The sequence below is a fragment of the Aquarana catesbeiana genome, linkage group LG07 (assembly GCF_042186555.1).
Source record: "Aquarana catesbeiana isolate 2022-GZ linkage group LG07, ASM4218655v1, whole genome shotgun sequence".
NCBI classification, from domain to species: domain Eukaryota; kingdom Metazoa; phylum Chordata; class Amphibia; order Anura; family Ranidae; genus Aquarana; species Aquarana catesbeiana.
Window position 1 is genome coordinate 109,340,547 of NC_133330.1, and position 23,930 is coordinate 109,364,476.

Consider the following 23,930-nt stretch of genomic DNA (forward strand, 5'->3'; position numbering starts at 1 on the left):
CTTCTAATATTGATGTCAGTCCCCTTCCCAGGCATGAACCCTGTCTGATCAATATTTACCAGATCCTCTATCACCTGAGAGAGCCTATTAGCAAGGATTTTTGCTAAAATCTTTGCATCAACGTTTAAAAGCGAAATAGGCCTATAGGACGAGCATTCTAGAGGATCCTTACCCGGCTTAGGGACAAGAACTATGACAGCCTCGTTCATTGAGTCTGGTAAGGCCTCAAGAGATTCAACGTTGGAGAATAATGTCTGTAGTTTGGGAGCTAGGAGTTCTGTGAAGGTAGAATAGAACTCAGAGGGCAACCCGTCCGCCCCCGGAGCCTTCCCACTCTTCAGACCTCCCATGGCCATTTGGACCTCTTCCAGTGTAACATTCTCCTCCAACCTCTTCCTGTCTCCCTCAGACAGGGCGGGAAAGGACACAGAGTCTAAATAGTCAGCCCTAGATGTATATAGTTCTTCAAAAAAATCTTTAAATCTAGTATTGATGTTGGGGGGGGTGAGAAGCTGGTCCCGGCAGTCTTTAATGGACCCAATAGGAGTGGAGGGGATGTTGCCCCTTGCTAACCAAGCCAGGAGCTTCCCATTCTTCCCCCCGAACTCAAACACCCATTGGGCCGAATAAAGGAGGGCCCTATTTGTATCCTTAAGTCTAGCGTCAGACAGATCACGTAGCACCTGTTGCCAGGCTTGATATTGAGCCTCAGTCTGGTTGGAAATATAGTCAGCCTCTAGTGTGATGGACCTACCCTCCAGCTCCTCCAGGGCCTGGGCTCTTTCTCGTTTAGTGCGTGATATCTTGGATATAAATTCTCTAATCCAGGCCTTAAAAGAATCCCAAAGTACTGGAGGAGGGGCTGAGTCAGTATTCTCAGTCCAGTAGTTGCATATGGATGCTGTAATGGGCTCCTGGAGCTTCTCCTTTGTTGCCCAGTAGCTAGAAAGTCGCCATAGGCGGGACCCAGAGGCAACAGTTAGTGTTAAAGAAAGACACAAGGGAGCGTGGTCAGAGATCCCTCTGGGAAGCATAGAGACATCCTGAACACATTGTAGGGCCAATCTAGATCCAAACGCCAGGTCAATTCTAGATAGTGTTTTATAGGTGGAGGAGTGGCAGGTATATTCTCTTTCTTTCGGGTGTGTGTGTCTCCACACATCCGTAAGGGCGAAAGTGTCCACCCACTGCCAGAGGTGAGGAGAGTCACAGGTCGATGCACACATCCTATCCCTATCAGCGCATGGGACCATATTAAAACCCCCCATCAGAAGTACCAAGCCGGTGTCCAACTGGACTACCTCCTGCATAATGTCATGAAGGATTTGGACCGATGCCGGCAGGGGAAGATACAACCCAACCAGTACAATATCCCTATCATAAATGTTTGCGTGTACTATGATATACCTGCCCTCCTTATCAGTCTTTATAACAATGGGTCTAAAGGGTAGGGATTTCCAAACCAGGATGCTGACCCCACGATCATATGTAGAATAAGTGGTGTGATAGTTACCCCCACCCATGGTCTTTTCAAGGAGATTGTCTTATGGCCCTGAAGGTGGGTCTCTTGTAGAATGCAAATGTCAGGATTATGTTTCTGTAGAAAGCAGAACACCAGGGATCGTTTAACCGCTGAGTTTAGGCCCCTAACATTCCAAGAAATTACTGTAATTGGAGCCATTTGAGGTATACGGGAGAAATCAGTGTAGGGGTAGAAGGCTCGCGGGGCAGCATCCTGGCCCCATGTATGAGGAACACTGTAGCACATCTGACACTGTACCACATTACCTTAAGTATAGACATCACAAAACACCTGAGGTGACAAAAAACACCTTTCCCTAACCCTCCCCCTCCCCGAATCCCAATCCCCAACCTAGGAATGCTTAGAACCCCAAACATTATACACCCAATGCTAGGGAGCGTGTATATATATATATATATATATATATATATATATATATATATATATATATACACTGATGGGGGAGCGACCCCGCAGATCTGGAGAGGCTCCACTGCCAGTGTAGGAGAGGATCAACACAGTTATTAGGTTTCATCTCCATCCATCAAATGCGCACCAAGAGATAACAAAACTCATACCCTTTACGCATTTAAACATGAGCAGGGGGGAATAGCATACGATTAGACCCCAAGAGAAAAACAATCCCATCCCCTTGAATAACAGTCCTTTTAATCAGGGCTAAGGATAAACCTTCGGCATTAATATTTCACAGAAGTACAGGGCTACAGTACCTTTTACCTGACACTAGAGTCCGCCAGTGAGTCAGAAGTTAGTGTAAAGAAAGTCTTTCCAGTTTGGGCACTTTACAGCAGGAGGAATGAGACTGTGCAGGGAAAAAAAAAAAGGGGGGGAAAGAAGGGGGGGAACCCCCCCAAACATATAAGGCAAACCCTGCAGCAGGAAACAGCATTTCGGCATAAAAAATTAAATCCGGAGTACTTAATGGTGAACAGAAACCCGGAATACTCCAGATTTCATTTCTTATGCCGAAATGCTGTTTCCTGCTGCAGGGTTTGCACAAAATCACCTGGTCTGTCCAGGGGCACTTTCTTCAAACGTTGCAAACAAGTAGGTCAGGCACAACAGGTGCAACAGAAGTAGAAGGCAACCTCAACCTGGAGGATGATCTCCCCCAGACATCCGCCCCAAGGTCCTCCCGTCGGGTAATTTATAAACAGAAGAGGGGGGCTGTAATACTGAGGTAAGAGGTTGTTAAATGTGGGGAGACCATCAGCCATTAGCTGTGCGGGGGGAGGGATTTTAGCCAGGCAGATGCATCTCTGGGAGAAGTAAAAAAACCTTGTGGTTTCACCATCTTGAACCCGCAGTCTTGCCGGGAACAGGATACTATACTTAATGCCCTTTACTCGCAAAGCAGCTTTTACTTGGTCAAAAGAGCGCCTTATTTTTTGCGTTTCCACTGAGTAGTCTGGGAAAATCAAAAGCCATGCCGACAATGCGGAGGTTGTTTCTCCGATTGTGATTTTCGGCATCTTCCACTTTGTATTCAAGGGCTTTAATTTTAGTGTGCAGCATTCGCAGGTCAGTGGTATGGCCCTCCTTTGTGTCTTCTACATGACTTATGCGCTGTTCTGCTGTATGGATTCTGGAACGCATTTTGTCCATGTCCTGCCTGATTAACCCCACATAGAGCTGCACAGCATTTACTTTAGTAGTTAGGGAGGTGACAGAGGCATGACAATTTGTGATGGCAGCCAGGACCTCTGTAAGACTGGTTACAGGCGGCGAGGGCTGCTCCTGGCTCTCCGCTGGGACGCCATGATCGTGGATGGGCGCCTTCCAGACCCCACGCGATCCCTGCGGACTGGGATGGATTCCTCCGGCACGGGGGGATAGTATACTTCTTACCCCGTCCTCGATGCCCGGGATGAGTAGTGTCTCATGGAGATGTCCACTGCCTCTGCGGGTGTACTCTGGCCGCCAGGAGGAGGGAGAAGAGCCTATGAACCATGGCAGAGATTGCAGGCAGTCCAGGGGCCCTTCCAGGAGGGGGTGGATTGCAACACAGTCAGGGAGGCTAGGAGAACTCGCCAGGGCTGTCGTCGAGTGGAGCAAGATGGCCGCCGTTCCAGGAGGTAGGCCCGGAGCTGCAGCCTGCCCCCAGAGAGATACAGGGCACAGATACACAGCAATAGCAGCCTCAGGTAGTCTGGAGGTGAATCTAGAAAAGGAGCAAGCTCTGTACAAGCAGGGAGGCCCGAAAATCTTGCCTGGGCCTCCGCCGGGTAGAGCAAGATGGCCGCTGCTCCGGAGACTAGGCCGAAGCCGGGGCCTTTCCTAGGGCCAGTGCTGAGCCAGACATCTTCACCGTAGCGGTCCCGGGCGGCGTTCTAACGAGCTGACAGGCTCCAGAGGCAGCGGGGAGAGCAGGACAGATCCCCAAGTGCAGTGGATGGTGTCCGATGAGCAGGATGGTCAATCAGGAGTATTGGGCAGTGGAGCTCACACAATCTGTGACCTACTCCATTGCTCTCCAGGCCACGCCCCCTTAGCGCAGTTTCTTAGTTATAACATTTTGCTTATTGTGGGTAGCTCACATTTTTAACTGCTGCATGATCATATTATTTACATCTTTTGAAACAGACGGTTGAATACACTCTTGTCTCGTCTGGGAACTTCTTTCAGACAGCGCTGTATTATTTATAATTTTTTTCATATGGGTATTATAACTAGGAGTCAGACATAAAGCTGAAATATAAATATAAAAAATAAATATGAAGGGTTGGAAGGGAGATGTACATCTTTTATATTAAAGTAGTACTAAAAGCTGAGACTTTTTTTTTTTTTCATGGATATGATCATTTTAAATATAATGCAGAATATTGGTAAAAGTTTACTTTAAATGTAATGCCTTCTATTACCTCCAATCTATCAGCCTCCACCTTCTCTGGGTTCAGATGCTGATCTTCCTTGCACAGAGACTTTAAAGTGATTTTTTTTTTTTTTTTTTAAAGGAAACATGTTATACTTACCGACTCTGTAATGTTTTTTTTTTAGTCCAACAGTGGCACACTATTCCTCCCACTGACACCAATGATGGAGCACTATTCCTCCTACCAACATGAATGATGGGACACTATTCCTCCCATTAACACTACCAATAGGGGCACAATTCCTGCCACTGACACCAATGATGGAGCACTATTCCTCCCACTAACACCACCAATAGGGGCACCATTCCTCCCACTGACACCAATAGTGGGGAGTTATTCCTCCCTCTAAAGATGTGCCATTGTTTGCTCCCACTGACATTGGGACATTTTCTACTCCCACTGGCCACAGTTCGGCCCCCTAAAGTCTGAAGGACAGTAAACTGGCCCCTCGTTTAGAAAGTTTGGAGACCCCTGTTTTAGATCAAAGGTTTTAGATTTAAAAAACTTCAGTCTGTAAGTGAGGCCAGTTTAACAACTTAAAGTCTAAGCCTTTTTCACTTGTTGCTTACAAGTTGAAATCAGCATTTTCTGCAAAAAAGTTACTTGGAACCCGCAAACATTATATATATATATATATATATATATATATATATATATATATATATATTATTTTAGCAGAGACCCTAGAGAATAAAATGGCAGCTGCTGCAATATTTTATGTCACACTGTATTTGCTCAGCGGTCTTTCAAATGCAATTTTTTGGGAAAAAATACACTTACTTAAAAAAACAAAATCGTAAAGTTAGTCCAATTTTTTGTATAATGTGAAAGATGATGTTAGGCTGCAAGAATCGTCAACTTTATTCTAAGCAAAAAAATTGTGATTCTCATTTTAACCAGAATCGTGCAGCTCTTCTGTACACTGTATATTCTATTACATACTATATGTATATTATATGCTTTTATATGTATGATATATTACAAATAAATTCTATGAGTACACATTGATCTAAAACAAGCACTCATTTTTTCAGCTTCTGAACTGTCACCGATAGCCAGCGGTTTTAGCACCACTGATTCCTGGTTCCATTTTAAAACGGCTCTGGGACAAACAGCCACATTTTTAAAATGGCATTTTTTTAAAATGACGTAATGGACTCAAGTGGTTAAAATGAGGCAGAACTGCTTGTTCCTCTTTTGTTTTGTTTTTTGTGTTGTACCTCAGTTTCTGAACTACGTTGTAGGAACAGGTTTGATGGATTGATAAAGGGGGTAGTTTGGCCTCTCAAATATTGCTATACCTAGTTCTCTCATTCTCTCCTCCTTGCTACAGTGTTGGTATTGCTTGTAAAAGAAATGTATTCTGTGTATGTACTTTAAACTTTGAACCGCTTTGTGTACTGTTATCATTATTACCATTATGCTTTTCTTGTCTCTGGATTATTCTGCTTGTTGATATACTACATATTTTAAATGTTTACATTTAATGTTGTACAGAAATTTTTATGTGAACACAAAATTTCCTACTTATCCTTATAAAACTAATTTCCTGCAGTGTATATTTTTCTGTTTGATAGAAGGGAGCAGGTCCATGTTTGACTTTACTAGCTGAATTGAAATTTGCATCTAGGTCTATGCTGGCTTCCCTAAGGGCCTGCATTTCATTTATGATAACAGATTGTGACTTTGAATGTAAATATTGTTTATTAAACTTTATTCCATCATAGCCTCAGTTATCTTTTTTAATTTTTAAGGGCATGGTTGCTGTATCTGGTAGTCTCTCTGTACTTCTGGACTCTGTGCTCTGTGCCCTGGGTCCCTTGGTCTGCCTTACAAGCCACATTCCACAGCTGAATGCATGTCCAAAGCAAGTTTTGGTAAGTGCTTTCATATTCCCTTTTATTCATAATGTTGTTACTGGGGATTACCTAGGACAATAGAAATCCCACACATCCAGTTTGTATTGCTGAGGGGTCCCCAACTCTCGCATATTGCTGCTATTTGGGAGCTGTAAAAACAGGTGGTTGAGCCACAGTTTATTCATGCCCTGCTGTCCCCCTTAATTGAACACAGAGGCTGAAGGGGATAGTACACATACCGCAATGTTTTGCAGCGAGAATTATACCCCCTGCCGGTTGCGGGAAAGTTAATGGGGCTGTGCTGCAACCACCCTGTAACTGTATACATTGCACGTGATTGTGGTGCAGGATTTTTAGAGTTAAAAGAAGCATTGAGGAGGTGACATAATGCCTCCCAGCAATCTGTTAAACACCCTCTGAAAAGCAATCCACTGCAGATGTAAACACATTTTTTGTGTCAGGGAATGACAACTACAACTTAACCTGTTTATGACCACAGAATACATATATGTGTCATCCAGGAAGTGGGCTTTTTTTCCTGTGCGCTGCATATATGCAGTCCTGTGTTTTGTGCTGGAAACGTTTCTTGATCGCATTCTCCCAGGGAAAGATTGAGAATGAGTCCATTTTCTGTATAAATCTTTTTATTGAGATTTCAGGTAACAATAAAAACATTATAAAGCAGTGGAATCGAGTACAAAAAAGGAACTGTCATCATAGTCAATATATAACATAATGGCGACCAGAACATAAATGAAGCAAGGGGGTACTTTTTTTTTTTTTTTTAAAAGTGGTTTAAAAAATAAGTACAAAATCTGTTTCCTAATCTTTTATTATGGAATGCAGGGTCAGGAGTAATACTGAGATAACTAGGTTATGCTGCTGCCTACAGGAGATTTGGGACACTGGCACACAAAAAAATCTGTTAATCAGCCAGGTATAATTACACCTTTCTCGCCCAACACACACTCATGTTCCAGTTTCTTGCTGGTGTCCTAGCAGAATGTATGTGTTTTTTTCCTTATAGAAAATTAACCCCATGAAAGTTTTTCAATTCTATCAAGATTCTTTGTTACTTGCAGAGCTATCAGGGCTCTATTGGAAGCTTTCTAGATCAGCTGATCCTCTGAGGCATCTTGGAGGCCATGGGGTCCTTACCATGGTGAAGATACAGGACTGCCTGTAATGTGACATTTGGACACTGGACTCTGCTTGGGGTGCTCTTGAGACACTGCATGTACTGTGTTAACAGCAGAGTTCTTTACAGGTACAGGCCTGTGATACATACACTGATGTAATCCTGTCATTTAAGACTCCTCTGGTATCTTGTTCACCTGAGGGGCGAAGACTGTCTAGAATGTGACATTTTTCACTGGGTTCAGTCACTCTCCAGTACATTGTTGGTGTGTGTTTGCAGCAGGGTACTCTACACACCACCACTGCAGCCCTAATTGTGTTATTCAGTGTAACATGAACATGGTCAGAAAGGTAGCTTCTAAAGCTCTGGAGATTGGTATAGGGACACATTTTTATGTGTCTTAGGCAGTCTGAGGAAACGGCGCTGCAATCTCTCTGCACCCAATGTTTTGTGGTACAATACTGCACTTGGTGCATGCACTAAGTGCTGCGCCACCTACAGCTGTGTTGCCGTGTACATTTATTTTCTTTTCTTTTTCCTTCCTTCCTTCCTTCCAGCAGGGATAAAAGAGTTTTTCTCCTCACAGTGATACTGTCACAGCCAGCCATATGTGTGAGCATCCATTTTAATGGACATTTCACACTTTTACATAAAGTTGTGTTCATAAGTTCACATACCCTGGCAGAATTTATGATTACGTGGGCATTTTTCAGAAAATATGAATGATAACATGAAAACTTTTCTTTCACTCATGGTTGGTGTTTGGCTGAAGCTATTTATTATCAATCAACTGTGTTTACTCTTTTTAAATCATAATCACAACAGTAACTACCCAAATGACCCTGATCAAAAGTTTACATACCCCAGTACTTATTACCGTGTATTGCCCCCTTTTAACATCAATGACAGCTTGAAGTCTTTTGTGGTATTTGTGGATGAGGCTCTTTATCTTCTCAGATAGTAAAGCTGCCCATTCCTCTTGGCAAAAAGCCTCTCAGTTCCTGCAAATTCTCGGGCTGTCTTGAATGAACTGCACGTTTGAGATCTCCCCGGAGTGGCTCAATGATATTGAGGTCAGTAGACTGAGAAGGCCACTCCAGAACCTTCACTTTATTCTGCTGTAGCCAATGTTGGTTCAACTTGGCCTTTTAGATTATTGTCATGTTGGAATGTCCAAGTACGTCCCGTGCGCAGCTTCCTGGCTGATAAATGCAAATGTTCCTCCAGTATTTTTTGATAACATACTGCTTTCATCTTCCCATCAATTTTGACCAAATTTCCTGTGCCTTTTGTAGCTCACACATCCCCAAAACATCAACGATCCACCTCCCTGGTGTACCTTTTTATCATAGGCCTTGTTGACTCCTCTCCAAATGAAGTGTTTATGGTTGTGGCCAAAAAACTCAATTTTGGTCTCATCACTCCAAATAACTTTGTGCCAGAAGGTTTGAGGCTTGTCTCTGTGCTGTTTGACGTATTGTAAGCGGGATACATTTGCATAGTAATGGCTTTCTTCTGGTTACCATGCAGCCCATCTTTCTTCAAGTGCCTCCTTATTGTGCATCTTGAAACAGCCACACCACATGTTTTCAGAGAGTCCTGTATTTCACCTGAAGTTATTTGTGGGTTTTGCCTTGCATCCCGAAAAATTTTCCTGGCAGTTGTGGCTGAAATTTTAGTTGGTCTACCTGACCGTGGTTTGGTTTCAACAGAACCCCTCATTTTCCATATTCTTGATTAGCGTTTGAACACTGCTGATTGGCATTCTCAATTCCTTGGATATCTTTTTACATCCCTTTCCTGTTTTATACAGTTCAACTACCTTTTCCCACAGATCCTTTGACAATTTTTTTGCTTTCCCCCGACTCAGAATCTAGAAACGTCAGCGCAGCACTGGATGAAAGATGCAAGGGTCTGTCAGGAGTCCAGGAACTCACTGACCTTTTATACACACACACTAATTACAAGCAAACAGATCACAGGTGAGGATGGTTACTTTTTAATAGCCATTCAAACCCCCTTGTGTCAACTTGTGTGCATGTTATCAGGCCAAAATCACCAGGGTATGTAAACTTGATCAGGGTCATTTGGGTAGTTTCTGTTGTGAAAAAAAGTGTAAAGGATTTAAAAAGAGTAAGCACAGTTGATTGATAATAAATGGCTTCAGCCAAACACTAACCACGAGTGAAAGAAACGTTTTTGTGTTATCATTCATATTCTCTGAAAAATGGCCAAGAAATCATACATTCTGCCAGGGTATTTAAACTTATAAGCACAACTGTATTTGCAGTATGTTGGATCAGATCTCCTATCACAAATTGAATTAGCAGCAAGGATGGGAAGTGTTATCATAATGGGGGATTTTAATTATCCAGACATAGACTGGGTGGAGGGAACCACGCATTCATCTAAGGCTCGCCAGTTTCTAAATGTCTTGCAGGACAATTTTATGGGTCAGATGGTAGACGCATCAACTAGAAATAAAGCGTTACTGTATCTACTGATTACCAACAATACAGACCTGATCACGGATGTGGAAATACGGGGCAATTTAGGTAACAGTGATCACAGGTCAATTGGCTTCAGTATAAATCACACAAATGGGAAACATAAGGGGAATACATAGACACTGAATTTCAAAAGAGCCAACTTCCCTAAACTACGAACTAGAAGGCATAAATTGGGATAAAATCTTAGGAACAAAGAACATGGAGGAGAGATGGGTTTGCTTTAAGAGCATATTAAATAAGGGCATTAGCCAATGCATCCCATTGGGTAAAAAATTTAAAAGAGCAAACAAAAGTCCTGGATGGCTTAACTCCAATGTAAAAATGCATATAAAAGCAAAGGAGAAGGCCTTTAAAAAATACAAGGTTGAGGGATAATCATCAGCATTCAGACTTCATAAAGAATGCAACAAGAAATGTAAGGGTGCAATAAGGACGGCTAAGAATAGAACATGAAAGACACATAGCGGAGGAGAGCAAACAAAATCCCATGTAAACAGTAAAAAATGGCGGACAAACCATATTGGCCCCATAAAGAATTAGGAAGGACATCTGGTTACAAAGGATGGGGAGATAGCGAAGGTATAGAATTTATTCTTCTCAGTCTTCACAGTGGAATCGGGGGCCTTCTGTAACCAAAACTGCAGTGTTTATCCTCATGACACATCACAGGAAGCACCTCCATGGTTAACAGAGGACAGAATTAAAATTAGACTTGGGAAACTTAACATTAATTAATCACCGGGACCAGATGGCTTGCATCCGAGAGTACTTGGGGAACTCAGTCAAGTAATTGCCAGACCATTGTTCCTAACTTTTACTGACAGTCTACTGACTGGAATGGTACCAGCTGATTGGAGAAAAGCTAATGTAGAACCAATATTTAAAAAGGGCCCAAAATACATCCCTAGGAATTACAGACCAGTTAGCCTAACATCAATAGTATGTAAACTCTTGGAGGGGATGATAAGGGACTATATGCAAGATTTTAGTAACGAGAACGATATCATTAGCAGTAATCAGCATGGATTCATGAAGAATCATTCTTGCCAAACCAATCTATTAACCTTCTATGAGGAGGTGAGTTGCCATCTAGATAAAGGAAGGCCCGTAGATGTGGTGTATCTGGATTTTGCAAAAGCATTTGACACAGTCCCCCATAAATGTTTACTGTACAAAATAAGGTCCGTTGGCATGGACCATAGGGTGAGTACATGGATTGAAAACTGGCTACAAGGGCGCGTTCAGAGGGTGGTGATAAATGGGGAGTACTCGGAATGGTCTGGAGTGGGTAGTGGGGTCCCCAGGGTTCTGTGCTGGGACCAATCCTGTTTTAATTAGTTCATAAATGACCTGGAGGATGGGGTAAACCATTCAATCTCTGTATTTGCAGATGATACTAAGCTAAGCAGGGCAATAACTTCTCCGCAGGATGTGGAAACCTTGCAAAAAGACCTGAACAAATTAATGGGGTGGGCAACTACATGGCAAATGAGGTTCAATGTAGAAAAATGTAAAATAATGCATCAGGGTGGCAAAAATATGAATGCAATCTATACACTGGGGGGGGAACCTCTGGGGGAATCTAGGATGGAAAAGGACCTGGGGTCCTAGTAGATGATAGGTTCAGCAATGGCATGCAATGCCAAGCTGCTGTTAACAAAGCAAACAGAATATTGGCATGCATTAAAAAGGGGATTAATTCCAGAGATAAAACGATAATTCTCCCGCTCTACAAGACTCTGGTCCAGCCGCACCTAGAGTATGCTGTCCAGTTCTGGGCACCAGCCCTCAGGAAGGATGTACTGGAAATGGAGCGAGTACAAAGAAGGGCAACAAAGCTAATAAAGGGTCTGGAAGACATTAGTTATAAAGAAAGGTTGCGAGCACTGAACTTATTCTCTCTGGAGAAGAGACGCTTGAGAGGGGATATGATTTCAATTTACAAATACCGTACTGGTGCCCCCACAATAGGGATAAAACTTTTTTGTGGAAGGGAGTTTAACTAGACTTGTGGCCACTCATTAAAATTAGAAGAAAAGAGGTTTAACCTTAAACTACGTAGAGGGTTCTTTACTGTAAGAGCGGCAAGGATGTGGAATTCCCTTCCACAGGCGGTGGTCTCAGCGGGGAACATCGATAGTTTCAAGAAACTATTAGATAAGCACCTGAACGACCACAACATACAGGGATATACAAGGTAATACTGACATATAATCACACACATAGGTTAGACTTGATGGACTTGTGTCTTTTTTCAACCGCACCTACTATGTAACTATGGATCATTAGTATTAAGGAAGGGTCATGCAGGCCTTTCCAGCTCTTGATTCACTAACCGCTCCAGGGTAACTGTTGTCCCCTGCTTGACTCCGCATGCTCCTCAGAATCTTGCATAGCTCCCTCTGGTGTGGCTACCTCCTCTGCATAATGCAGGTAGAAATGTTCTGCAGCAGTGTCAGGTTTTATGAACGACAATCACTGCCATAGTGGCTGACTCAGGCCATCGGGGTCGCAGGTGTAGTTCCATGCCTTCTCTTCCAGAGTCTGTCTTTGACATGCCTGCAGATGTTTCTGCACTTGCAGCTGAGGATCTAGAGAATTGTAACCTAACATTTTTGGATGAGTTTATACATGAGGAGGTTCTGTTTTCTGACATACTTCCCAAGCTTAAAGATAACATTTTGATTCTTGACACCATGCGTACATGTCTGGATATGGCGCAATCTGCATCTGTGTTCTTTAAACTTGGCAGTCTGGACTTTCTTAAAAGTCCCCAACCCGTCAAAACATTCCCAGGATGCACACTACTACAAACTGATTTGTTTTGGTGACTGGTGTAATTCTGTTGAGGAGACTTTTGTTAACTGTAGTCTGAGGCCTGTTTCTGTCATGGACATTCCAATTTTGCCATAAAAATGCCATAAATCTATTCCCTATTTTGTTTGATGCTATAACTTTTGCGCAAACCAATCAATATATGCTTATTGCTTTTTTTTTTTTTTTTTTACCAAAAATATGTAGAATATATATCGGCCTAAACTGAGTAGGAAGTTTTTGTGTTTTTAGGGATTTTTTTTTTTTCCTCAAAATTGTTACATAGGTTGAAAAAAAACACAAGTCCATCTAGTTCAACGATAAAATAAATAATATTATACAATGCCATATACATTGTCGCTCTTTTTTTGTTTATAGCGCAAAAATGAACAACAGCAGAGGTGACCAAATACCACCAAAAGAAAGTAAACTATTTGTGTTAAGTGCATAAATTTTGTTTGGGTACAGCATTGCATGACCACGCAATTTTCAGCTAAAGCGACGCAGTGCCTTATTGCAAGAAATGGCCTGGTCATTAAGGGGGTAAATCCTTCCGGTCCTTAAGTGGTTAAGGAGATATGAAGGGTCTATTAGACAGCCAAAAGTCGGCTTGACGGCTGCTATAGCAGCTGGGAATTTCTGTAAAAGCCCCTGCTACCAGTTCCAAGAGAAGAATTTTACAGTAAGTAAAATATCTTTTTTTTTTTTTTTTTTTTTTTTTCCACAAACTTTTTTTTTTCAGCAAACTTTTAGAGAGATTTTAAGTCAGCTGCGTCATTTACGCTGTGCCCCCTCTCTTTTTCGCATCATTGTGGATTAAGGAAAATTGTAATCTCTTTAATACAAAAACTTTTAATCGATTTTCCCTTTTCCCTTTTATCCACTAAAAATACCAATATTTACTTATCTATTTTTATTTTTCTCCCCCCCTTCCCCCCCCCCCCCCCCCCCGAAAAAACAAAACAAAAAAAAACAAACTCCCCATCCTCCCCCTCCCTCTCCCCCCCACGGTCCTCAAGCATCTATAGATGTCATGTACCTTTCTGTGTTCCTATACTCATGCCATCTTGCCCACGTCTTAGTGTATTTATCTCGCCGGCCTTCCATCGAGTGTTTTGCTTCTTCTATTCCTCTAACCCATTCTACCCTTATTATCCAGTCCTTCATCCTTGGGGCTTCTACCCCTTTCCAGTGACACGGGATCAGTGCTTTAGCCGTGTTTAAGAGGAATGGGGTTACTGACTTGGTGTATTGGGAGATCTCTCTTTCCGTGTCATGGAACAGACACGTCCAAGGATTTTTATTAACCTGCTCCCCCGTTATCTGTTGTAATTAGCTCAGGACTTCTCCCCAATATTTCTGGATTTTAGAGCACTGCCACCATAGATGGGCAAGAGTGCCAATTTTTCCACATCCTCTCCAGCAAGTTGGAGGGGTCTCAGCATCATATTCATGTACCTTCCGGGGCGTCCTATGCCATCTTGCTATCGCTTTGTAGGCCATTTCATGTGTCCGGGAGTCTCTTGCCGTTAAATGAACCATCTTTAGAATCTTACTTCTATGTGCTTCACCTTCTAAGCCTCCTATTTCCTTTTCCCACTTTTCCAGAAAAGTGGGGAATCCTTTACTAGCTTCCCCCCTTAGGACGCTATATAATTTTGAAATACTTCCTTTCACACACGTGGGGGTATTTAATAGTTTTTCAATATCCCTTAACTGGTCTTTTCCTCTTAGTGGTTGTGGCAGTGAACGTGTAAAGTGCTGTAACTGGGCGTACCTCCACTTGTCTAGTGGTTTGTTCCCCCAGGCCTGTGTGATTTCAGTGTAAGTGTACAATCTATTTCCTTTCATCACATCTTGTAGTTGTATTACATCTTTTTTTGCCCATCTCGTGAAATATAGGTATTCCTCCTTCCCAGGTAAAAAATAATCCGTGTTTAATAGTGATAATAATGGTGAATTGAATTCCCAATGGCAGCTCTTGCCTACCCTATCCCAGATTCTAAAAGTGTTCTTAGTCAAAAAATTAACTCTATTTCCCAAATCCCTATATTGTGGTGGAATCCATATTAATTTTTCTATATCTACCCCACTCAGTGTTTCTTCAATATTCACCCAACATTTCTCCTGTGTAGCCAGTCAATTATCCTGGAGATAACAGCCGACTGATAATACTTTTTGAAATCCGGTGCACCTAACCCTCCCAATTTTTTATCCTTCGACAAAGTGCCGTATGCTACCCTAGGGTGCCTACGAACCCATATAAATCTTAAAATTAAAGACTGCAGTTTAGCAAAAAATATAGGGGGGATCTCTATTGGGACCATTTGGAAGGTGTATAATACCATGGGCAGCACAAACATTTTGATGGCATTTATCCTGCCTATCCATGACAGGGCTTTATATCTCATCCTACCTAATAGATCTTTAGTTTTATTGAGTAGGGGTACATAATTATCGGCGAACAAGTCCCCCGGTGAGGATAATATTTTTATACCTAGATAAACCAGTTCCCTCTCACACCATACAAATGGGAGCCCGGCTTGGAGTGCTCTCTGCTCTCGCTTAGGGATTGATATATTTAGGAGCTCTGACTTACTCATGTTTATTTTAAAGTTTGCCAAACCCCCATAGTGCTCCAGCTCCTTGAGCGCCATGGGAATTGTCGTTCTAGGACGGGTAACGAAGCATAGCAAATCGTCAGCAAATGCTGCTATTTTGTACTCCTTCGTTCCAACCTTAATTCCCTGAATGTCTTCGTTCCTACGAAAAGCCGCTAAGAATGGCTCTAAGGATAAGATAAACAAAATTGGGGAGAGAGGGCAACCCTGTCTTGTCCCGTTAAACAATTCAAGGGGACAAGACAGGGTCCCATTCACTCTAATCCTCGCCTTGGGGTGCCTATATAGTGAGAGGATCCATCTCATCATCCTCTCTCCCAATCCTAGATGTTTCAGTCATAAAACCCCAATCCACTCTATCGAATGCCTTTTCGGCATCGATTGATAGCAGAGCTGCTGGTGTGTTACTCCTGATTGCTTCCTGCATGAGAAGTAATGTTTTCAGTGAATTGTCTCTCCCCTCCCTACCCGGGACAAATCCCACCTGGTCACTGTGTATCCACTGTTTTAATCCAGTTTTCAGCCTATCTGCAAGTATTTTAGCAAAGATTTTTGTATCTACATTTAAGAGCGAGATTGGTCTGAAGCTTCCGGGTGAGGCTGGATCCTTTCCTTCTTTCAGGATAAGGGTGATATACGCTAGTAGGGATTCTTCTCGGGACTCTTCGTTCTCCCCGAGGGCATTCAAATAGTCACACAATTTGGGTACAAGTATTTCGGAAAATTTTTTGTAGTAAGCTACGGAGTATCCGTCGGGGCCCTGGCTCTTTCCCAGGGCAGTGTTCTTTATCGCCTTTTCTACCTCCCCTTGGGATATGGGTGCATCAAGACGCTCAACCATATCCCTCTCTGCCCTGGGAAGGTCTAGTCCCCGAAGGTACTCCCTTATCCTTTCCTTCTTGTTATAGCTCAGTCTCTCTCTCCGGCCTACCTTATAAAGTGCACTGTAATAAGAGTGGAATATTCTAGCAATTTTTGGGGTAGAGAATTCAAGGTTCCCCTCTTCATCTCTTATTTTAGGTATAAAGGTCCTATTCTTTTTTTTTTCCTAATCCTTCTGGCCATCCACCTACCTGGTTTATTCCCTTCTCGATACATATCTCTATTTATCGTATCGAAAGCGCAGCTCCTTTCCTTCTCCAGCAAATCATTCAGGTCTCTTCTTTTCTTAACCTCCCTGGCGGTATGATTATTTCGGATTTTAGGTGCTGAAAGCGGTACCATTATTTTGCATGGAAATTTGGCGTTTTATATTGTAGGTCTGTAAATCTTAACAATAACACACTAAATCTGTCCAAACAAGAGTCTAGTAGATATCCCGGGTATGATAAAGTTTGAAACACAAAAACATAAATTATAATATAATAAATAAAAATAAATAATTAAAATTAAAAAAAATAGTAATAAAATTTCCCCACAATTCACTATCGCACAATTCTGCAAGTGTTCTAATTTACTATCGCTGTTTTCTAGCTGGTCTAAAGCCACTTTTGACGTAAAGGGACACTTTTTGGTTGCTATGGACAATCTCCAGTTTCCAGGCAGAAAGAACAGTGTATATCATGTAAAACTGCATGCAGGGCATGGGCCAAAGCACTGGGGACAAAAGGGATGTGAAATCATTTCATACAGTACTGTAATCTGTAAGATTACAGTACTGTATGTGTTATGATTTTTACTTTTTTTTTAATTTGCCGCCAGGCTCCGCCCCCGTGCGTCGCGCCGCTCGCAGGGAACGGAGCCTGGCACGGAGAGGCTTCGGAGGAGGAGGACGGAGCCCTCGGACGCTGCGGGTGACATCGCAGGATCCCGGGGTCAAGGTAAGTAACGCCGCCCCAGGATCCTGCAATGCAATCCCGAGTGTGGCTCGGGGTTACCGCTAATGGTACTGAATTTTAACCCCGAGCCACACTCGGGAAAACCGCCAGGGAGGTTAATTAGCTCATGCTTTTCTGGGAGCCCCCTGGGTCTTGTACTCTGTTCTGCTTCCTGGATCTCCCTGTATAAGCGTGTCAACTTTTCTCCCCTCTCTTTTTTTTTTTTCCTCGTTCCGATAGCAATCCAAATCCCTCTTATATAGGTTTTGTGTGCTTCCCAAAGAGTGGATCTGGATATGTCCTCTGTATCATTAATCTCGAAGTAACTTTTTAATTCCTACTCTGGATCTGGATCTTACTCTGCATCTGGATCTTGTGTGAGGGAATCATTAAGTTTCCAGTTTATCCTAGGCCGATCCACACCGGCGATCTCTACTTGGATTTTCACCGGTGCATGATCGGACAGGGTAATAGCCTTAATTTCTGCTACCTTCAAAAGAGGGACCATCTGGTGTTCTATTAAAATGTAGTCTAACCTCAAGAATGATTTATGAACAGGGGAGAAGAAAGTGTAGTCCCGATCTTTTAAGTGGCTTATTCTCCATGCATCCATTAATTGAAGGTGATTTAAAATTTTTTTGAGTGTCTTTCCATGTGTGCCCGATCTTAATTCGCCCCTTGACGTGTCCACCTCAGGATCCATACACAGGTTCAAATCTCCTGCGACTATTAGTTTACCTTTTCTACAAGATTCTAGTTTCGTCAAAATTCTCTTAAAATTCTCCGGGTTTCTATTAGGGGCATAGATATTCACCAATGTGATCCACGTCTCAAACATTTTCCCTTTCACAAACAAGAACCTGCCTCCAGGATCGGCCAATCGCTCCTCTTCTTCAAACGTCATTGTTCTATCGAACCCTATAGCTACTCCCCCTGAATGTGCTGATCCAGCGTCCCCATATAATCACTTTGGGAACAAGTGCGATGTTAATCCCTTACTTGCGTGCGTTACATAGGTTTCTTGCAGAAACACCACGTTTGCGCCCAGGAGGTGCAGCTCCTGATTGATTTTATACCTTTTTTTTTTTCTGTATTCAATCCCCTCACATTATATGTAACGAAATTAACTACTCCCATTTTTTATTACTGGAGAGAGCGTCCGGCCAATCCCATGAGGCATAGCAGGAGAGAGAGGGAGGGAGGAGAAAAAAAAAAAAAAAGAGGCCCGCCCACACCCCCCCCCCCCTCCCTTCACCTCCACCTTCCCTGCCCCCCCACCCCCCCCATCTGGAACAGATCGCCTATTTCCGGCGGGGCAGACTCCTCTGTTCAAAATATGGATCAGGTGGCCTCCCTCGATCAGATGCCACCCTGCACCCATATTCCCCATAGGGCTCATGTCGTGAGGACTCCCCGTATCGCCCCGGCGCCCTCCCCCCGCCCCGCTCATGTCGGCACTACCCTTCTGCCCCTAACTATGCCTCTTGGTTATTAGCTTATATTAACCATTGTGCCCCTCCCCTCCCTCCGCCCTATTGTATCTCGTGCTGGAGCTGCAGTCTCTTCCACGCCCCAACCAGGAATACGTGGAGGAGCGATGTCTAACTTGCGACAAAAGTCCTCAAGGTCTTCTGGGAATCTAAGCACTGCCGTTCGTCCATTCCTTTTTCCAATTAGGCAGGCCGGGAACCCCCATTGATATGCTATTTCTGTCGTTTTCAGTAGGGCTGTTAGAGGCTTCAGCAGCCTCCTTCTTGTGAGGGTCTCTGCTGATAGGTCTGAGTAAACCTGTATCTCTGCCCCTTCAATGCTTAGGCCTGATTGATGTCGCAGTTTTCCCAAAATTTTCACTTTTTCCTCCTCATAGTGGAACTTCACTATCACATCCCTTGGACTCTCTGATGTATTTCTGGGGTATCGTGCGACCCTGTGTGCTCTATCTACTTTCAGAGGGGCCATTATTTCTCTATCCAGCAATGGGTTTAGCAATTGTTGTAGTGCCGGCGCCAGCTCTTCCTTCCCGAATTTCTCTGGGAGACCCTTGATTCGCAGGTTTTTGCGTCTGCTGCGATTCTCCTGGTCTTCTAATTTATAAAGAAGGCTTCTATTTGCTCTTTGTATGTCTCTTATTTGCATATTCATACCCTCTAGTCTCCGCTCGTGTTCTTCCAATCTGTCCTCCATCTCCTCCACCCTTTTCAATGCATGCCCAATGTCTACCCTTACGGTCGCAATCTCTTTTTTAAGGGAGGTCTCCAGTTTCAGTAGCAATTCAGCAAGCATTTCTCTAATATATGGAGCTTCCTCCTGTGTGAGCTGCAGTGGTGGTTTATTCCCCCTTGCAGTATCTTCCTCCTCAGTTCTCCCATAAGGGCCTTCCTGTGTCTCAGAGCCATACATCTGCTGGCTTCCGCTGATCCTTACTCTTGCACTTTTGCTTTTATTCTCCTCTGATGCCCCTCTCTGTTTGTTTATTCCTGGGCTTGAGGATACTCCCAATCTGGGACTCCCTTGAGGTTCTTCCAGCATGCTGGCTTCAGTTGACATGTAGCGCTGAATCCCGCCTGGACTTGTTGCGGTTACAGTTCCTTTATTACCTTTAGTTGCCTTCCCCCTCATCTCCACAGGCCTCTAGTACTCCACCCAACCCCGGAAGATTAATACAAGCCTAGGTATAAGACCTAGTGGTTGTATACAACTTGCTCCTTGACAGGGTCGGGGGCCAACTCCCTCAGTTCCCTCTTATAACCCTCTTATACCGGTGTGCAAGTCGCTGGTATCCGCTTATGCAGAGGCTCTTATATTAATTCCACGAGGGACCTCCCGGACCTACTTGGGTCTATGAGGGGTCCTGCGTAGAAGCCTTGTCTACCACCGCCCACCCTGCACGTCAGGTCTGGGCGGGAACGTTCACCTCCCAAAAACACCGCAGGGCTACTGTCAGGCTCCTTTTATACCCTATTTGTCGGAGTGAGAAAGTGAGTTTTAGCCCCCAAACCCAGGCTTAGGATGTGTAATTCTTCTTGAGTGGATCTTGCGCCTACCTCTCTACCCTTCTGTCCCTATGCCAAATGTTCACTGTTCAGTCCAAGTAGCCCAGGATAGCTGGTATTTAAGCCAAATACTTGGAGTTTCTTAGCCTTAAGACATCAAAAAGGGTCAGGGGGGGTTCCCACGTTAGAATATCCGTAGAGAGAAAAAAAAAAAAAAAAAGGGAAAAGAAAGAGAAAGCGAATAGCAATGGGACCATCTACTCAGATCAACTGCGATCTAATACAGACATCTCAGAGGGTTAATACTGTTGCAGATATTGTCATTTAAAGTCAAGAATTTTATCTTCCACTCCGACTATTCTTATGAACAAAAAGCCCAATCCGTTCTCCTTGAGGTTTATATATATGACTTAGTCCCCCTACTTCCGTTCCTCCTCCTCTACCTTAAGAGATTGCAGAGATCCAAGGGGGAGGGGGTGTAAGTGAACCCAAGTGCTCACACTAAGTAAGTAGGTGAACAGTTCATCTGTATATAGCCAAGTGCACCTCAAACACGTCTCATCTATTCCTTATTGTTCTAGGGATTGTTCCTTCAGCCTTTTAGTACATATCATGCGTCCGAGCATCTCAGTAGTATATAGCAGGGTTAGTTTTATATCAAGATTACAGTTTAAGTTCTTACCCTGTTTTCCGGCTGCTTTCCCACCATAGACACTTCAAAAGGGGAGCAGGGGGTGCACCAGGGGGTATATCAGCATATACTGAGCTCTCATCATCTCTCACCTCTCCCTGCTCCTATTTCAGTGTATCCCCTTGCTGGCTCACCCCCCTCCAGCTGCAGCGTCACCTTGCTGTTGTTAAGCCAACCTGTGCCTCCAAAGCCGTTCGCGGTCTCCTCCCTGTCCGTTGCTTCGGAGCTCCAAGCTCCAGGTGTCAGTGTCAGTGGCAGTGCTGTGATTCGCAGCGGCAGCTAGGGCAGCGAGGGGCGAGCGGCTTCCCCTCTCTATCTCCCTCCAGGCCGCGTCGGAAGCATCTCACGGTGCCGGCGTCTTTGCGGCTTCCTAGCCTCCTCCTCTCTGTTGAGCGGGTGTACGGGGGGAGCAGTGGCGCCAAGCCTCCTACGGAGCACTCCTACGTAGCGACGCTCCGCCCCATCCGTAAAATATCTTGTTTTTTAACCTGTTGTTTGTTTAATTGTAGTTTAAAACCATGTACTTGCTAATACATGTATTATATGACATATCTTTAGCGCTGAGATAGTGGAAGGAGGCCAAGAATTCACTCTATTTCTTAAATACATGTATTATGTTTGCAATATTTTTAGAGCTTAAGATAGAATGTCACTTTGTTAATCGTGCATAACAGATGTGCATAGCTAATAAATATTTTTAAATTTTCTCTAGTCCAATACTTTGGATAACATCGCCTATGTTATGCCTGGCTTGTGACCGCAGAAGAGGAGTGACACAAGAGAACTTTTCTTTCTCTACAGTATTGTATGATATGTATAAAGAATGTGGATTGTTTTATAACACGTTGTAATTTAAGTACCAGTTCTACAGAAAAGACACTTTTGGGGAAAAATTATTTATTCTGCAGCACAGAATCATCTTTTTTTTTTTTTCTCTGATAAGCTAATCTGTGTGTTTGCTTTATAAACATGAATATGCTGAAGCAATATCTTCAATCATGGCTTCTTTGTTTTATAAGATAATTGTAATTTTAACAAGCACCTTCAACTGCCTGGAATACTTATTTATTATACATTGCTAGAAAGTATTAAAATCTATAAAACTGACACAAACCCATTATAGTTGACTTTATCTCTGATTCATATAAAACTGCTCTCTTAATGAGCCTCATCCAGATCTAGGAGCATTGCTTGTTTTCGTTGTCCTATGTGCCTTTAATGTCTGAGGCATCAGCAGTCAAGGCTCTTTAAAGGAGTATTTTCCAGACTTAGGAATTGTCCAGTTATTCTTTTCTCTTGCTAAGAGCTATCAGTGGCCCATCTTTGCCGCCTCTCTTCATAGTCTAAACTAAACATAAGCAGTCACACAATAGAGCTATTCTTATTTGGGGAAATGCTAGAAGTTTTGTTAGATGCCTGTTGGCAGTTGGTTTATGCCTGCATGGCCATGCACCCTCTAATGTTTATGGTAGCCTTCACTTAAACTGGTGACTGTTTGCAGATGTGCCATCTACGTACAAAGGTGGGCAGATTCCCAGAAGGTTAGTAGATGTGCCAACTAGTTTAAATAGATCTAAAATAATTTGTCTATTTAAAAGAACAAAAATGTAATATATTGCAGCTTACAAGCCCTTAGATAAGGTGACTGTGTTAGGTTTTATTTTTCAGACTTCATCTTCACCTTGTTAATTGTGCCAGTAATGCACATCCTGTTTTAGGGTGAAAACACTAACTTGCTATACTATGCTTTTGGAGGAGTAGTGTTGTCGCCCTAGGACAGGAAGTGTGTTAGGACTACAGAATACCACCCCTAATCTCCGTAATTTATGGGATGGTGTTCTGTAGTTCAGAGGGAACAAGGCAGTGCTGATACTACTACTTAATATAACACTGCAGAATGTGCAGTAAAGCACTCGATTTCTGTCTGGAAGAACCGATTTTTATTTATTTTTTTTATTTTATTTTTTTTGCACTTATCAAACTAATATAACAAAACACTTTGATAGACCGAAACAGAGCAATATTGTAAAATTTTAGAGTGAACTAAAGAAAACAAAGCATACCCATTGTTTAAGATGCTGTACTCTGGGGGGGTGGGTGTGTGTGAGAGTGTGTGTATACATTTGCTATTAGGAATTCTTGTTTCTGCCCAACCCTAAATGTTACCTCCCCTCCTCCATTCATGCTCAAATATTTAAAATGAATTAAAACCACAGCTGATGGAGGGAGCCCTCTTCAGCACCTTTGTAAGCCTGGGAACATGCACACAGAAACCCTGTCACCAGATACATGTATAATCTTTGTTTCTTGCTTTCATTCTTCAGTTTGTAGTGGATTTAAACTTTTATTGTGGCTATAATAAATATATTTGTATTCATTCGTCTCTAAATATTTGATCTGAACAGTTATTGAAAAAGAATGTGTGGCCTTTTCAACTCCTTTGATGCTGTACTAAAGAGACAAGTGTCAAATTGTACATTACTGTAAGAAAGGACATTATATTTGTTTTTAAAGTGAAGTGATTTGCTAGGAATATCTAGTTCAATTTGTCTTGTAATATTGGCTATTTTTTTACTTTTTATGTTTTTAAAAATAAATTATATAAATGTGTCTCTTGACTTCTGCTGTTTGTAGTCCTAATACTTGCAACTTTGTTTGTCTGTTAGTCTCTCCAACGTGAAAGAAAAAATGTGAATCTCTCCTGGTTAAACATATTTGGCTGTTTGTACATTGGTGCTGGACCTTTTAACTCAGGAATCATGAATAAGTGCTTTTTCAAGCAACAGTTGTAATTTTTTATACACTGTATTAAATAAAAATATTTAATATACTGTTATATTGGATTCAAAGAGCTGTATGGTGTGTTTTTTTTTTTTTTTTTTTTTTTTGAACTGGAGCGCACAGCAGAGATGGTTTTCTCTTTCACTTGCATGGGTGAGGTGAGTCACTCCTGTTTCCTATACAGTATGCATAAGTTTGAGAAGTTCATCTCTCCAAATAGAATAAGAATAACCTGGAAAACATTAAAAGGTTCCTGTAAAGAGTCTCTCTCTTGAGTTCCAAATAAAAAG

General features: G+C 42.7%; 1 protein-coding gene across 7 annotated transcripts in view; it reads left to right on the forward strand.

The window, feature by feature from the left end:
• HMGXB4 (HMG-box containing 4) overlaps positions 1-23,708 on the forward strand; it is a 105,837-nt gene extending 82,129 nt beyond the window's left edge. For all 7 annotated transcript variants that reach the window (XM_073592623.1, XM_073592621.1, XM_073592617.1 and 4 more), the window contains 2 exons: positions 6,171-6,293; positions 21,572-23,708. In XM_073592623.1, the coding sequence (XP_073448724.1) occupies positions 6,171-6,293; positions 21,572-21,616 (168 nt within the window). In that variant the 3' untranslated portion in view covers positions 21,617-23,708. The remainder of the gene's footprint in view (positions 1-6,170; positions 6,294-21,571) is intronic.
• The last annotated feature ends 222 nt before the right edge of the window (positions 23,709-23,930 follow it).